We start from the raw sequence: 16,139 nt of genomic DNA, 5'->3' as shown, positions 1-16,139 counted from the left end.
GGAAATTTGAACATGTACTCTGATCAGGCCTGATGTTGGTAACACGCATGCCCACGTGCCCACACCCACACCCCATGTCCCCATTATACATATGGGGACAGCGAGTCATGGAGAAGTCAAGCACTCCGCCTGAGGTTAATTATTAGTAGGTGGCAGGACCATAATTCAAACTCCGCTCTTTCTTATTCCAAATCCCCATGCTTTTATGACTCTCTTTGATGTGTTGGCTTTTCTTGGTTATCTCTCACTCTTCTCCCTGCAATTAATATTATAATGAGGCCGCTTTTTAAGTACAGTGGATCCTTGAACAGCACAGATTTGAACTGCACGGGGCCATTTACATGCAGATTTTTTTCTAATACACACATACAGCAGCCCGGCACTATCTGTGTAGCTGATCGAATCCTCAGATGCGGAACCACAGACACAGCCAATTGTAAAGTTATACTTGGACTTTCAACAGCATGGGTGGGTCGGTGCCCCTAACCACCCCCCAACTGGTGTTCAAGGGTCAACTGAGCTTGTATTTTAAGATTTTGCTAGATCTATTTTTTCATGCTTTTTTTTTTTTTTAAATATAGAGGATGCTAGATGCCAGTTATTTCCTTCATCCCTCCTTCAGATGCTTGTCAAGTACAGGCAGCGCGCCAGGTCCTGAGGACAGAGACTGGGTATCGGGCAGTGGTACTCAGTGTGATTACAGACTGTTGATGGTCCCTGCTTTCGTTAGTCAGGGTTCTTCAGAGAAACAGACCAATAGGGTGTGTGTGTGTGTGTAAAGAGATTTATTATAAATAATTGGCTCATGTGGTTATGCAGATGGTCAAATCCTGCATCTATCTGCAGGGTCAGTCTGCAGGCTGGAGACCCAGGGGAGCTGATGGTTCTTCTAGTTCTTCTTGAAGGCTGGCAGACTCAAGATCCAGCAAGAGCCAGGGTTTCAGTTCAAGTCCAAAGGCAGGGAAAACAAAACAATGTCTCAGATCAGAGGCTGTCAGGTAGGAGTAACGCACCATTACTTGTGGGGGCAGGGTCGGCCTTTTTGTTCTATTCAGGCCTTTGCCTGGTTGGACGAAGCCCACCATGTTAGGGAGGCACTCCAGTCTACTGATTCAAATGTTAATCTCATCCAGAAACACCCAGGGCGAGTTCGACCCCGCATCTGTGATGCAGGAAAACGGAAGTGGGGCGTGAGGAGGGCCTGTCCCAGGTCTCAGTTGAGCCCCTGGGACGTGCCCCGCCAGGTGTGGGTCCTTGGCTTCATGAAGGAAAGAATTCAAGTTGAGTAAAGGTAGATTTATTTAGAGAGATACATACTGCATAGAGTGTAAGGCAAGAGAAAGGCAAGGAAAGAGGTGAGGGAATTGGGTGCTCAGGTTAAAGTAAAAGTAGGTACACACGCCATAGACAGAGTGCGGGCTGTCTCCAAAGAGGAGGGAGTGAAAAAGGACAGCCAGGCGTGGTGCTGCCAGTTTTAAAGGGCTCAGTAGCTACATATGCCTACAGGTGGGACCATTCCAGCTGCCCTGGGGAAGGGGCTGGGATTCCCAGGAGCTGGGCCACCGCCCACTCTTAGGCCTTTTTTGGTTAGCCTTGGGACTATCATGGTGCCTGCGGGCATGTTATTTATCACACTGTTACAATGAGCATATAATGAAGCTAAAGGTCTACTAGAAGTCAAACCTCTTAATCCTCAAGGCTAACTGGGAGTTGAATCTTCCACCATTTTGGTGTTAAACTGCTGTCATTCCTTGAGTGGCTGTGCCCTGCCCCTTCCCTCCTGTCTCATCTGGACACTCCAGGGCCCAGTCAAGTTGACACCTAAAATGAACGATCCGAGTCCCCAAAGTGTTAGGAGTGGAACGAGGTAAGTACGGAAGTTGAGAGCAGGCATGTAGAAACTTCTCGAGCAGTTGGATGTGCATCAAACATGCGATCAACAAACCTGCCTTGATGACCAGGTATAGCCCAGTTTATTGTGTTCAAGTGATGGATGGCATGTGGGGCAAGCTAGGCACTAGGCACGTGGATTGGGCCAAAGGTTTATCCAAGATGGATTGGGGGAGAGAAACGTCACCGCTGACTGAGAAATACCTGCTGTAGGGAGCGTTGTTTCCAGAGGCCCTGAAGTCCCACATGGTGAGGCTTATAATGACGACATGGACGCAAAACAAGAGCAGCGCTCCTAGGAGAGACTGGAGCTCAGAAGATGCCACAGAGAAGTGCACACGTCTTCCAAGAGGGCAGGCTTTGTGCTGTCCTGACCCTCCCCCCGCCTGCCCCCAGAGAGGTAGGAGAAGCGGGACCAAAGGGATCAGGAACCAGAGAGTTGAGAAGTCCAAGAACACAAGTGGGAGTCTGGCTGAATTCACTTAGAATGAGCTGCGAACACAGCAGGGCAACGGGCCCTTCTGTCTCGACTTCTGGCCATACAGCTTAGAGAAGCGGGGTCCATTTGTATATCACCTACCCGCCTCCTCGGATGGGGTTGCAGGAATAAACTGATACCCAGTGTCTTCCAATGAGAGGCCAAGGGCCTGGGGCTTTGTGTTTCTGTGTCTTATTGAAGCCTCCCATCAGACTTGCGAAGTCAGCATTTCTGCTCCCATTTCAGAGAAGGGAAAACAAAAGTTCAAAGCATTTCAGTTAATCCCTCCAAAGACCAAATTTAGAGTTCCTGTTTGTTGTAAATTTTCCAGAGTTTCCGGGACCCTGGTGGGCTTCCAAAGCTCCCTGTGTTCCTCCCCAAATGTACCAAGGTCCTTTCAGAAGGAAGAAGACCTCGCAGGCCCCAGAACACCTGTCCCTCGAACTCGGTGCATAAATGTAGGAGCTTGGCCATGTGCAGTCATGGAGTCCTTGTTTCCAGTCATCACGATGGGAACGTGGCTTATGCTTTGAGAGGCTCAGTTTCGTCTTCCGTACTGGGGACACCGACTGCCGCCTGCTTGTGCTGGGATAACCCAAGACATCATCAGCCGAACTACCCAGCACCGTCAGATGCACAGCAGATACCGCACAAAGCGTGACTGCCCCGCCCTGCCCACTGACAGAGCGAGACATTTGTTTCTCTCACCCTCGCCTGAAGGGTCGATGTTGGCCGAGAAAACACAATTGCTGTTGCCGCCTTTTTCTTTTTCATTCTCAGTGAAACTGATTTGTTTTTACCAAACGGGGAGACAGGTTTCAAAAGCCTGGGTTGGAGCTTGTCTTCGGCCAGCTCGGTAACAATGCAACCTTAATCAATCTGTGATTTCACATCGCCACACACTCGGCCTCGGCCTTTGATCTGTGGTCCTGAGCGGTGGAATGCAGCGAGTCATATTTGCTGCATTGATAGGAGAGGACCAGGAGCTCAGGCGTTTAACCCTGAGGTGATTAAGAGGGGGGAAAAAAGGAGTCCTGTTTGTGAAAACCCCGAGACACATCAAAAAGCCCTGGGCAGAGGCCGGCGCAGTAAGACAGCACAGGTGAAACCCGCAGGGGTGTCATTCATCACATTCTTTGATCCTCAAGTTTTGTGAGTCACAGAGACTCTCTGGGATGGTTTGCAAGCTCAGTGGGGTCTAGGCAGGAAGGAGAAAAACTCAAAGTATGGAAAAAGAGGAGTGTGTGTGTATGTGTGTGTGTGTGTTTTAGTAGGCGGCTGAGAGGGTAATTTTCTAGAGAAGTGATTTTTGCTTGGTAGTCTCTGAGACAGCTGTGTTGTAGCTGGATCCTGGGATGTGTGCAGCATGGAAACAGAAGAGTGACAGTTGTGGGTGTGTCTCATGTCCTTGGGGCTCCTCAGCAGTAAGCATGCATTGAGCACCTACTGTATACAAGGGGTTAAGCTAAGTATCGTTGGGAGATGAGGTTTTTACATTAATAATTTTTAAATCCATAAGTCCATAAATACCCTATTATGAAACTGCATTGAAGTGGAAAGTACCCAGGCTCGGCTAACAGAGAAACCCGAGTATGAATTCTGGTATCACTGTGTTGTGACTGTGTGACTTTGAGAGACCCACTTGTCCTCTCTGTGTGGGATTGTTAAATAGACTGTTTCTGGCACTCAGTTTAATGATTTTGCTCCTACTTCTTCCTTGTTGCACTTAATTATTTTATGTGTTGCATGGACACATGCATCCACCTTTCCAGTATTTATCAGCTATAATGATATGTTACCACAAACATAAGTAAGATCTAGTTTTTTAACAAAGCCATTTACCAAATCCAGTATGACAGGTACATATTTGTCATAGTGCTGCTGGTATTTTATCTGCAAATTGAGTAAGGCTGCCCCTGGGAGGTGATGCTTCTGAAACTGGGTTTTGAAGGATGAATAGGAGTTCACACAGGAAGAACTAAGTAAACTTAGTCATTATTAATATTTCTTTCTTTTTTTTTTGTATCTTCTCTTCCTTTTTTGCCCTCCTGCATTTTCTCCTACTCCTTCTCCCCCTTCCTCCCATCCTTCTTCGCCTCCTCCTCTATATTCATGCTTTATTGATAACAAGAGTATTTCCCTGGAAATGTGCCAAGTAGGGAAAAGACAGTGCATTTAATTAGGAAAATTATATTATGATTCTCTTCTCCAAACAGCATGTTAGCTGTGTTGTTTTTTTTTTTAAATCACCACAGTAAGTCATTCTGTTCTCAACTTTGTTCCCAGTTCAATCTGGCTGCGTTTATTCGTAACTCCCTTTCCATCTGCTCTCCCTTCCAAATGGGACTGTGAAAGAAGCCTCGCTGTGGAATCGTGGATGTCTGGGGTCCATGGAGGGGCCTGGGGGGCTTTCCTTCGGCCTAACTCTTCCCTGGTCTCTCTGCCCCCGCAGATGGGAAGCCGGTGTCTCTGTCCCCGCTGGAGTCCCAGGCGCACAGCCCGCGGTACACGGCCTCCAGCCAGCGGGAGCGCGAGAGCCTGGAGGTGCGCGTGCGCGAGGTGGAGGAGGAGAACCGCGCGCTGCGCCGGCAGCTCAGCCTGGCCCAGGGCCGCGCCCCCGCCCCGCGGCGCGGCAACCACTCCAAGACCTACTCCATGGAAGAGGGCACCGGGGACAGCGAGAACCTCCGTGCCGGCATCGTGGCGGGCAACAGCTCCGAGTGTGGGCAGCAGCCGGTCGTGGAGAAGTGTGAGGTAAAGAGCATCTGGAACCTTCCAGTGGCCCAGGGCCCCCATCTCCCACCCCCATCCTTTGCAAATGCCCCCTGGAAGCACGGCCAGCAGCCTGGAAGGAGCTGGCATTCTTGATTCAGATCTGGGCATGAATCTGGCTTGGTCACTGACTTTGCCTTCTGGCCCAGCAAATCATTTTGTCTCTCTGAGCCTCAGTTTCCCTGTCTGGGAAATGGGAGAGCAAGAAGGCCCACACCACAGAGCTATTCCAAACTGATGGAACTTGCTGCTTGTTTCTTTGTGGCTCATTTTGACATGCTCAGGATCTCGAGGCCCAGCTGTCATCCGGGGGCGGGGGGGGGGGGGGGGCGGGGGGGCGGGGTCCCTGGTCCCTGTTACATAGCCTCTGGTGGGAGTGGTGCATCTGGCGCTGGGGCCCTGGTAGGCGGTTCCCCTGGGCCTCATTCTCACTTTAGTGCCAGCTTCTGTAATTTGGAATCAGAGGCTTGCTCATCTAAAGCAATTGTTTGAACTTTTATAGCTTAATATCACCTCCCCACCAATAGAGTATGCTTGCTTTTTTAGAAATTCTTTGGTTGTTTGGAAAACTTACCCACTCCTGCCACCCCTGACGTCCCCTTATTCATCCATCCATGCTTATGTGTGCACTGAACATACACACACAGACACACACACACGTTTTGCTTCTTCCAGTCCCAATGGAGAAGAATTAGAGCACCCCTGTTAAGAGCAAGGCCTTGTGACACAGACAAGCCTGAGTTCATAGCCCAGCTCTGGTGGTTTCTGCTGTGAGTACACGTTACCTTGCCTCTCTGCACTTCAGATGTCATCGATAAGTTTCAGAAAAATAACACCTGTTTCATGGAGTATTTCAGAGAAGTAAAAGGGATGGCGGAATAAAGCCACAAATAGTGTCTGGTGTAGTGCACATTTTCAATTATGGGTGAATTTTTTGTTATTTTTAATTAGATACAGAGATTACCTGCTGTTTGTATATTCCATTTCCTGGCTGCGTTTTCAGAGTGTCAGACTTCCGACTCCCTGAAGAGAAAACAGTTTGTAAACTGTAATGCACTGTTCACGTGAATGGGGTTTTTAGTGACGTGGGTGATACTGAGTAATGTCATAAGGGAATACCGGGCTCATGGAATGGTGTCCACGCAGTTCTATGGAAGGTTAGCAGTCAGGGCGGAGCTTTGAGACTGGAATGGTCAGGGAGAGCCCCTGAGGACAGTGGGGTTTCCTCTGGACTCTCAAGCCTGGTTCAAGTGTGGGTTGGTGGAGAGGCAGAAGGGCAGATGGGAGACATTTGATGAGGAATGTTCCTGGCAGCAGGAGAAATGGAAAGCAGGCGTGGTCGGGCAGGAAGGCGCTCAGAACATGGTTGAGTTGGTCGGTCAGGTGAGCACAGAGGACGTGGGCTGGGAAGTGGCGGCGGTGTTATCATCATTCATCCAGCAAATACGTTTTGAGCCTCTGTTATGGGTCTCCGTGCTGGGAAATAGGAATGATGGAAAAAGAGACAACACTCCCTTTCTTCTGGTTCTTACGTTCTGAGGCAGGAAGGGAGGAGGAGAGGATAAACAAACCGAGAAACTCAGGAGATGTTAAATGCTGCACCCTCGTTCTGCCCTGACTCCATGCGAGGCCCAATCTCAGGTGCTTTTTCACAACCATTGCTAGTTTTATCAAAGATCTCTGTTTTACATCTTTGAAAATGAGGACTTAGTAACTTTAGCAAATTCCTTTGGTCCAGGCTGGTCCGAGGAGGGCCCAAATTGGGGAAACTTCTTTCCTCCCCCAGGTGAAGGCTTATTTGATTTCTTACAGACTCTCTGCTCCTGGGTCATAGTCAGGGCATCAGTTAGAATTTAGGGTGTAGGCGGGCCCAGACGGAGGAATTCTTTTCCTCGAATGTGTTTACGTTATTATGATCAGGCCTATTTAAACAGCTAAGATCAAGGAGGTGAAAAATAGAAAAAGAAAAGGAAAAGGAAAAAAAATGGGAGGACAGAAGTGTAACAGAGGGAGAAAACAGAGGATTTCTCTTCCTGCTGTGGCCTGTCTGGCCAGTGCCTTCCTTCCCCTGCTCAGCTTTCTGAAGAGGGCTTCTGCCCTGAATGCCTCACAAAACAGTGTGGGCAAAAGACCGCTATCTGTCAAAGTGGGAGACAGGAGCCTAATCCTGGCTCCCTGCCTGCCTTGACGGCCATGTGGCATTGAGCAAGTTACATCCCTTTTCTGTGGGTCGATTTCTTTGTTTGTAAAAGTGACAGATTAAAATCAAGTTCCTGCCTCAAACTATTTCAGTGGCGACATTGGCTGTTAGAACTTAGGGCTCACACTAACATAGTTGTATTAGCATTTGATTTCACTGTGATTTATCAGACATTCTAAAGTAACAATGGCTTTGCATCTTATTTCTCTTTACATGTAAGATGTCTGGAGGCTCTTGGTGTAGGGGTGTTAATGTCTGGGATGCAGGCTCCCTTTATCTTTCACCCAGCTTGCTTGACTGACATGTTCAAGGTCATCTCATGGTTGACTGACATGTTCAAGGTCATCTCATGGTTTTAATGACTATCAGAGCTTCAGTCCTGTCATTCATATTCCAGCTAGCAGGAAAGAAGCAGCATTAAGTAGGGGGGTGAATATCAGATTTCGTTAAGAACACATCTTAGAAATTTCACAACCTGTTCCTTTTACAACACGTTGGCAAAACCTCATTTAGCTGGTACCCTTAGCTGCCACCTAGCTGCAAGGGAGCCTGGAAAAGGTAGATTTTATTCAAATAAAACATGTTCTCGGTTAACATTTTGCTACTAGAGGGAACAGAAATTACGGTTACAGTGAACATTCTGTCAAATGAATAGTTACTGAACTCGGTTGTGGATCAGAATTGCATACCAAACATGCAAATTCATGAGAATCTACTGATTGAGACTCTCTGGAAATAGGACCCAAAATATAAGTATTAAAAATATATATCCAAATGATTCTGATAGTGGAAACTAGAAACCACTGCTTTAAGGCACAGCCAAATAAATGATAGGGGTCACTTTATCCCTGTGTTCTTTGAGAGATACAGTAGAAATATAGGAATTCAGACCTTGAGCTCATTAACTGTTACTATAACTTACTGTTTTAGCCTTTTGCGCCTGAGTTGTTTGTTGTTACTGTAATTTATTTTTCAGACTTTTGCACATGAAAATTAGATTTTGTTCATTTGCTTTTCTTCTTTTTGCATGTCTTGATAATTTACTTCTTAGCCCCTTAATAAGTTTTTTTTTTTTGGTAGAATTCATCTGTGATGAACCCTGGGTCCTCTTCAGAGGTTCCAGAGATGAGTTACAAAGTCCTGACTAGCTGGCGTCTTGTTTCAGTGTGCACATCTACCCAGAGATGCTGGCTTCATACCCATTAGCAGGATGCCTCTTCCGTTTCCATCACTGGGCACCTTTAAAGATGTTAGCGAAATGCCATAGAGGCAAACGAGAAATGTCAGTCAGTGGAGTCAAAATAGAAGCCTCCCTTCACCACCGCACTGGTGGTTACCAGTGCCAGAGCTAGCCCTGACACCCTGTCAGGGTGCAGGGCCTCATCCCCGGGGACCTTGCCACCACCTCTTGTCGCACTGAAACGTTTCTGAGGCATGACAAGTATTTCTGAAAGCTTTTCTATAATGATGCCCCAGCTGTCAGCTGAGATATGTGTTGAGAGAAATAACGGTCTGGCCAGTCCTGGGGCTCTCTTATCTTTTCTTAATTATGAGGCCTTCACACCGCTGCCCATTTTATTCTTGCATATTTCTGTTGTCAGGGCGATGCGGCTTCCGCGAGGGACAGGTTTCTGCGCACCTCGGGACTTGAAGCAGGATGACCCTCTTTGATCTCCGCTTCTGCCTGTGTGTGTGCGGATAGGTGTATTTTTCTTACCTTTCTGGTTCAGATCTATTCTGGGTGTCAGCGAGGGTACAAAAATCACTGGAACTGGAGTCAGAATTCCTAACTAGGAACCTTGACTCTGGCACTCAGTAGCCACGTGACCTGGGGCAGTTCAGTTACCGTCTTGGCGTCGACTTCATTATTATAAAACGAGAATAATAATGTATTCCTCCCAGGGCCATTCTGAGGATGAAATGAGGTAGCAAGTGGGAAACTAACTCTGTGTGAGCATCACGTGTGTTTATTACGGGTATTCCAGGCCCCTACTGCCGCCTGACACATCACCGGAACCGTAACGAATGGCTTAAAACCACGCCAGTTATCTCATTAGCTCTTCTGGTTTCTGTGGGTCAGGGATTCGAGAAGAGCTTAGCTGAGTGGTTCTGGTCTGGGGGCCTCATGCAGTCGGCTGGTGGCCGGAGCTGGAATGACGAGGGCTGGAGTGGTGGGCCCTGGCCAGCATCGCTCCGCCTGTGGTGGACACAGGGTCTCTCCGTGTAGTGTCTCTGTGGCTCCTTTGGGCTTCCTCACAGCATGGCGGCTCCTGGGCAGCCAGCTGCTTCCATGGCAGCTGAAGGCTTTCAGTGCAAGGATTTCCGTGAGCAAGGCAGAACGGAAGCACGGTTAATGCCCTGGCCTCAGGCGTCACCTAGTGGCACTTGTGCGAATAGCGTAGTCTGTTAGTTGAGAGGACCCCCAAAGCCCACCCACTTTGAAGGGTGAAGACCCCTCACAACCACCACCTATCTCAGTGGGAGGAATGTCAAAGAATTATATTACATATTAATATGGAAAGTCAGGTGAATGGTACTCTGATGTCAGACCCCGCCTTGAGCCAAGTATCTCTTTCCCTCTAGCCCATGCTTTGAACTTCATTCAAAATGTAATAGTAATAAAAGTTACGTGTCCCGAGCCCTGAAAGTGTGGCGACACCATGCTGAGACTTACGTGAAGGATTTAATCGGCGTGGCATACGTTCGTCACTGTACAGGTTAGACAGTTACTGCTGAGAAAAGGTAAAGAATTACTGCCGAGGCACACCGCCAGGAAGAGGCGGAGCTCCCGTTTAACCCTGGCCTCCCAGAACCCAGGCTTCGAACGACTGTGCTGGACACTGTATTCGAGCCCCTGGGACCCATCGGCTCAGAGCCCGGGTCCTTATTCTGTGCCTGGCAGGTGCCTCACCCTAGCAGGCTTCCGGGTGACAGTCTTGACATGGGGGTCATCTTTCACCTTGGGGGCTGTCACAGCCCTGTGAGGGTAATTACTTCTCTGTGGGTCTCGGCAAGCACCTGTCTGTTCTTTAAAAAGAAGTTGGGTGGTTTTAAATTGCCTTCCAGCTTGTGGCTGCATTTATCAGCTCAGGAGGAGTTTACCATTTTCCTTCAGGCTTCGTGTTTATAAAGCTTGACACTTCTTACTTGCATTTTCTGGGGCCCTAAGAAGCTCCACAGAATTTTGGTCAATTTGATTTATTTCTTGGCTTTTGCTCCATCTTCCAGGTCTTTACATAATCCCTCCACCGTGGACAGGCTTGCCTGCCATCTCTTCATACATCCCGTTGCTGTTGGAAGACACTGTCACAGCATCTGGGTTCACATTTCATTAGCCTCAGATGTTGTCTTTGGGACTCCTTCAAGGACAAAACTTGCATCCTAGACTTCATAGCTTCAAAACTGAAAGTTACCACGGTGAGGCCATACCTATGACCTTGTTCTTTCAAGGAACATTCATCCCTGTTCCTGGACTGTCCCCACTCCCACCGCAAGCCCTGCCTCCCCTGTCCCTCACTTCTGCTCCCACAACATTTCGGGCCACCCAGAGCTCTTCCAGGAGCACGTTCACGACACTCCAATTCTCTGCTTTCCCGGGTATCAGGGCGTGGCTGCTGCAGCCCCAGGTGATGAATTTATTCACGGTGGCAGGTGTACGAGATGAAACCAAAGAGATTGGAAAATTTTGTAAAATGTTTGAGAAGGTGCACGCTCGTGCTTACATTTAATGGGCCCATTTAAAAAAAGTCCCTGAGTCCTGGAGCTAAGACAAAGTTTGATATCTCGGAGGCGGCGCATTTAAACATTTGTGATTCCGAGGAGCCTGATTCAGCCTGCTTTCACCCGTTCCCGCCCCCTCCCTGCTTGTGTCTCCCACGCACAGGCGTTTTCTTCGTCATTTCCTTCATGATTTAAATGGTGACAGTTGTGTCTACATTATATGCATTCATCCTGAGTCCTTTGGAGACAAGACCGGCGATCAGCCCTGCCGTCTTCATTTTACAGGTGGAGAGGTTAAGATGCGCAGAAATGAGATTGAGAAAGGTATCTTTGGCGCCCCGAGGGACCTGTACTTCGCCCCACCTGCCCTCCCCATCCTTAAGACAGGGTGCCCTCAGGCAGCGCTCTCAGCCTCTGGGGCAGAATAACTCTTTGCTGTTGGTGCTGTCCTGTGCATGGTAGGGTGTTGAGCAGTACCCCTGTCCTCCACTCCAGATGCCAGGAGCCCTGCACACCCCCAGGAGTGACCACCAAAGATGACTTCAGACATAGCCAGATGTTCCAGGGGATGCGGGGGGAATAAATTACCCTAGTTGAGAACCACTGCCTTCCTGCCGAGGACTTTAGGGTCTTGGGTATTGGACATTGTGAGTTAATCGGTCTGAGATGGGACTGGGGCACAAGGGTTTATTTTAAAATCTTCTGGGTGTTTTTGGTGTACCAGCAGCAGGGATAAGAATCTCTTTTGCAGAATTCAAATCCCATCTCTCTCAGCCTGTTTCCCGATCTGTGACACTGGGGACAGTACCGCTATACTTGCCTCGTACAACTCTGAGACTTGCGTCTGCTTATCTGTATACAGTGATGACAAGCGCAGGGCCTGGAATGGAATAATTTGCTCAATAAATATTAGCTCTTAGTGCGCTTTTCATTCCTCTCTCTCATCTTCCTTCTTGGTCCCCGGGTGTAAGCGTGGTCCAGGGGTGGTGGTTTGTGTACTGAGTGTGGGGGCTGAACGTGTCAGGGAGCCAAGAGGAGGGTGGATGGGTCAGGTCAGCAGCGGCCAGGTGGGTCCTGTTACACAGGGCAAAATGGGTTGTCCATGAAGAGGAGGGGCAGGTACCGGGGTGAGAGGATCTGAAAATCCTGCAGCTGTGGGTGAGCCCGTGATTTCAGGATTTCTCGAGAGAGGCACGAGAGGAAGCTGAGGGTCATCTTCTGGGAGGGAAGGTCCTTGGAGTTGGAGAGGGCTTGGAAGTGCATTCACTCCAGGCTCTCGGCTGGCTCATCCTCAGGATAGTGGAACTTCCCTTGGTGATGTCAGGAGGCGGGCGGTGAAGTAGACCTGGGAACCAGAGGTCGCGTCCTGGAAGCCTGTGGTGGGACCAACCAAGATGCCAGAATGGCACTGCAGTTGGAAGGGGCTGAGGAGGTAACAGGGAATCTGGAAGCTGTGCCGCGGGAGGAAGGACTGACCGTGAGTCGTTCTGAAAATGGAGACTCTTCCCGCGCGTTTCAGTACTGGGTGCCTGGGGGCCACTGCATGTTCTCCAACACTCCCAGGACACAGCAGGGCTGGAGCGGGTGTTAGGAGGCAGGTTTCAGTTCAGGGAAGGCTGTGATTTGGTCAGAGGGACAAAGCGGAGAGGCACAAGCCCTCTGTTCTTCGGGCTGTCCTGAGAGAGGCTGGGCGACCTCCTGTAGGGGTGCCTGAGCGAAGTACTTTCCAGTCTCTGTCGGGCTCCCCTGCTGGCTCCCACAGAGGATGATAACTGGATGGCATGAGGAGGGAGAGGAAAAAGGGACAGTGGAGGGCAGCCAGGCCTGGGGGAGGGGTACCCCTGCCTGGTTGCCCGGAGATCTCACTTGAAGAGATGAGTATCTTCGTCACCCGCCACTCATCACGGCACACTGACGCACCACGTCACCCTGTTTGGGAAACTCCACTCTAGAGGACGTTCTGGCTGTGATTGCACTGCGGCCTGTCGTGTTCTGCTCTTGGCATAGTTCCCTCACTTACTGTGGCACCCTGCAGGGCACATATCGTGACCCTCACGATGCAGTGAGTCAACCTGATGCTACATCTTTCCTGGGGTCACCTGGGCTAAGGGACGACTCCTGTCCGGGACCCACACTCCTGGCTGCTCAGAGGAGATGACCCCTTCACATCCCACTGATTCTGCCGTCTTCGGTTCTGTGCACGGTGTCCGGCCGGGGCCCAGAGCTGGTCACTGGTTCCTTTGCCCTGTTGTCGGGTTACCCCTGACCTGGGACGTCTTGTAAGAACACTTCCCACACTCCCTGAGCCACGACTTCTCAGTCTGAGGTCCTCCTTTGTCAGTTCATGCTTTCAGGGCGTATTTCTTTCTTCTCTCTTGTCAATGATTGTCATTGTCTCTGGGCGAGGGGGGGGGCATGGGGCTCACTGTTTGCCTGTTTGAGCCAATTGTCATTTCCCTTGTCCCCAAAATGGAACTAAGAAGCACCTTAATGGTTTCCAAATGATGATGGTTCCATAAACCGATTAAAAAGGCCTTAATAAAACTGTCTCGAGTCATCCTTCACCGCAGCAGACGGTGCACAGTGTTTCCCAGTGATCCCAGCAAGATATAAGGGCGCTTTTTCTCTTTCATGCAGCCAGCGGCACCAGGAGGGTCCTCTTCCTCTGTCTAACCGTTCGCCTGCTTTCTCTGCTTCCCAGACAATCCACGTGGCCATCGTCTGTGCAGGATACAACGCCAGCCGGGATGTCGTCACCTTGGTGAAGTCTGTCCTGTTTCACAGGTAAGCGTGACCGTTGTCCTCTGCGGGCTCACGTGTGTGGCTGCCGGCCTGCGCCTTTCCTCCAAGAAGGGTTAGATAAAAGCACTGTTTCTCATCAATCATGTAAGCTGCTGTGGAAATGTAATTTTTGTCTGAAGCCCTGGGGAGATTATTGTGTTAATAATGTTTAACAGCAGCGATTAGGTGCCATCTCGCAATGTTTAAAATTATAGTTCTTCGACCTGAAGGGACCTTCAAGGACATTCCAGATTTGCTACTTCAATTTCTTCATTGGTTTACCCTGCCTGACAGTCACCAGACCTCTGTTTACCCATCCCTGTTGACAGGTTGTGTTGTGGACTGAATGGTGGCCTTCTAAAATGTATCTGTTGGACTCCTAAACCCCAGTACCTTTGAATGTGACTATAGATGGAAATAGGGCCTTTAAAGAGGTAATTAAGTTAATATGAAGTCTTACAGGTGGACCCTCATCCAGTATGATTAGGGTTTTTGTACGAAGAGGAGATTAGGACAGAGGGACAGCCATTTGCAAGCCAAGGAGAAAAATCTTAGAAGAAGCCGACCCTGCTGACAGCATGGTTTTGGACTTACTACAGCCTTCAAAACTAGAGAAAATAAATTCCAATTGTTTAAGGTACCCAGTCTGTGGCATTTTTTTACGGCAGCCCTAGCAAGCTAATATAGGATGCTGACTCTATTCCAAGGTACCCACCCCACCTTCCGACACTTCTGGCCGTTAGAAAGCCTTACCTTATATCAAACTGAAATTTTCCAAACTGCAGATCACGTGATGATGTCCGTTGGCTCTGGCGCGTCATCATGGAGACAGTCACACAAAGGATAGTTCCCTCTGCCGCCTGAAAGTGACCTTCTTCTCCCGGGTCGTCGCTTCTCCAAGTTAAACCCCCACCATTTGCTTCTACTTTTTCCGGGGACTTTTCTCCTGTCCCCTCACTGTTTTGATTGGTACCTAGACATTCAGGGTGTGTCCAGAATTGAATCTGCAGCTCCCGCCAGGGTCCTCGGCTCTGTTCTCACATTCTTACCAAGGGTGTGGGTGAAGCTCTTCCCTCGCCGCAGCCAACAGAATGGAAATGTGTCAGAGGACACGGCAGGACCCAGAAGGCTCTTAGCAGTAGGAACAGTCATGAAAAGCTCTCAGAGTTTAACTGAACGGAGATCACTGTAAAGTTTTCTACCCAGATCTGCTGTCAACAGCATAAACAGAGATGGGAGGGATGGTAGACACCCGAGACCTTTCTACCCTGTGAGAAACCGGGGTTCACCTCGTGTCCACCTCTCTCAGTCCCCCAACCAGCCCATCTGTTACCAGTGCCTCGAGGCTCTCCCTCCTGGGTAACTTTCAGTTCCACCCCTTCTCTTGGTCCCCACCGTGACTGGCATAGTTCAGGTCTGCGTGTACTCTCACCTGGACTTGTCCTTTGCCTCCCCGACCCATCCTCTCTCATGCTGGAATGATATTTCAAACAGGCAAGTCTGATTTCCTAAAACCTTTCACTGGCCGCTGCTTGTCAAGGGGAGAGAACTGAATCTCTTTACTGTGGCAGCATCGACCGTCCAGAACCTGATGTCATTTCTCAGCAGTGTTTTCTCCCTCCTCCTTGCGGTTTCTTCGGGCTCCAGCAGCACTGCTCTGCTGGTAGCTTGCCACCCTCTATGGGGTGTGCCCTGCCTGGTTTTCATGACGCTCCTCTCTTTGCCCCTTTCTCCCCTCCTCACACCTTCTCCCCCTTCCGAACCTGGCAAACTCCTTTTATCCTTTAAGCCTTTGCGTGGGCATCATTTCCAACAGGAAACCCACCTGTACCTGTCAGTCTGGTTTGGGGGTCCCCTTCCACCAGCCAGTAATACCCTGTGTATCTTTCTGTCATTGTATTTATTACATTGTATTTTATTTATCTATTCATGTTATGTCTTCTGTAGACGAACCTGGGGCTGATGGGGACAGGAGCTATGCCTTATTGTTCCCATATTCTCTGTATCTTAGCAGAGTATTTAACATGTATGATATGCTCAATCAATGTTTTACTTGTTTAATAAGTGAATCGAGGAGACTGCATTTTAATAACCTGATGACATATTTATTCAACCAGTTGCCTACTAGCCCAGACTTAGTTCAGTCTCACTTGCGTGCCACTATATACCTCAGTGATTTTGAGCAGGTCATTTTACTCCTAAGGCTGTAGTTTGTATTGGTTAGCTTTTGCTGGGCATCAGTTCACGGCGTAACTCACATGGGTGAAAACAACATTTATTCATTAGCTCGGTGTTTGT

At 49.1% G+C, this 16,139-nt stretch overlaps 1 protein-coding gene across 5 annotated transcripts in view; it reads left to right on the top strand.

Annotated features, from left to right (window-relative positions):
* Positions 1-16,139, top strand: part of LARGE1 (LARGE xylosyl- and glucuronyltransferase 1) — a 491,672-nt gene that overhangs the window by 222,111 nt on the left and 253,422 nt on the right. For all 5 annotated transcript variants that reach the window (XM_032492096.1, XM_032492097.1, XM_032492099.1 and 2 more), the window contains exons 3-4: positions 4,821-5,122; positions 13,762-13,844. In XM_032492096.1, the coding sequence (XP_032347987.1) occupies positions 4,821-5,122; positions 13,762-13,844 (385 nt within the window). The remainder of the gene's footprint in view (positions 1-4,820; positions 5,123-13,761; positions 13,845-16,139) is intronic.

Source organism: Camelus ferus, chromosome 12 (genome assembly GCF_009834535.1).
Source record: "Camelus ferus isolate YT-003-E chromosome 12, BCGSAC_Cfer_1.0, whole genome shotgun sequence".
NCBI classification, from domain to species: Eukaryota; Metazoa; Chordata; class Mammalia; order Artiodactyla; family Camelidae; genus Camelus; species Camelus ferus.
This window is presented reverse-complemented; position numbering and strand designations above follow the sequence as displayed.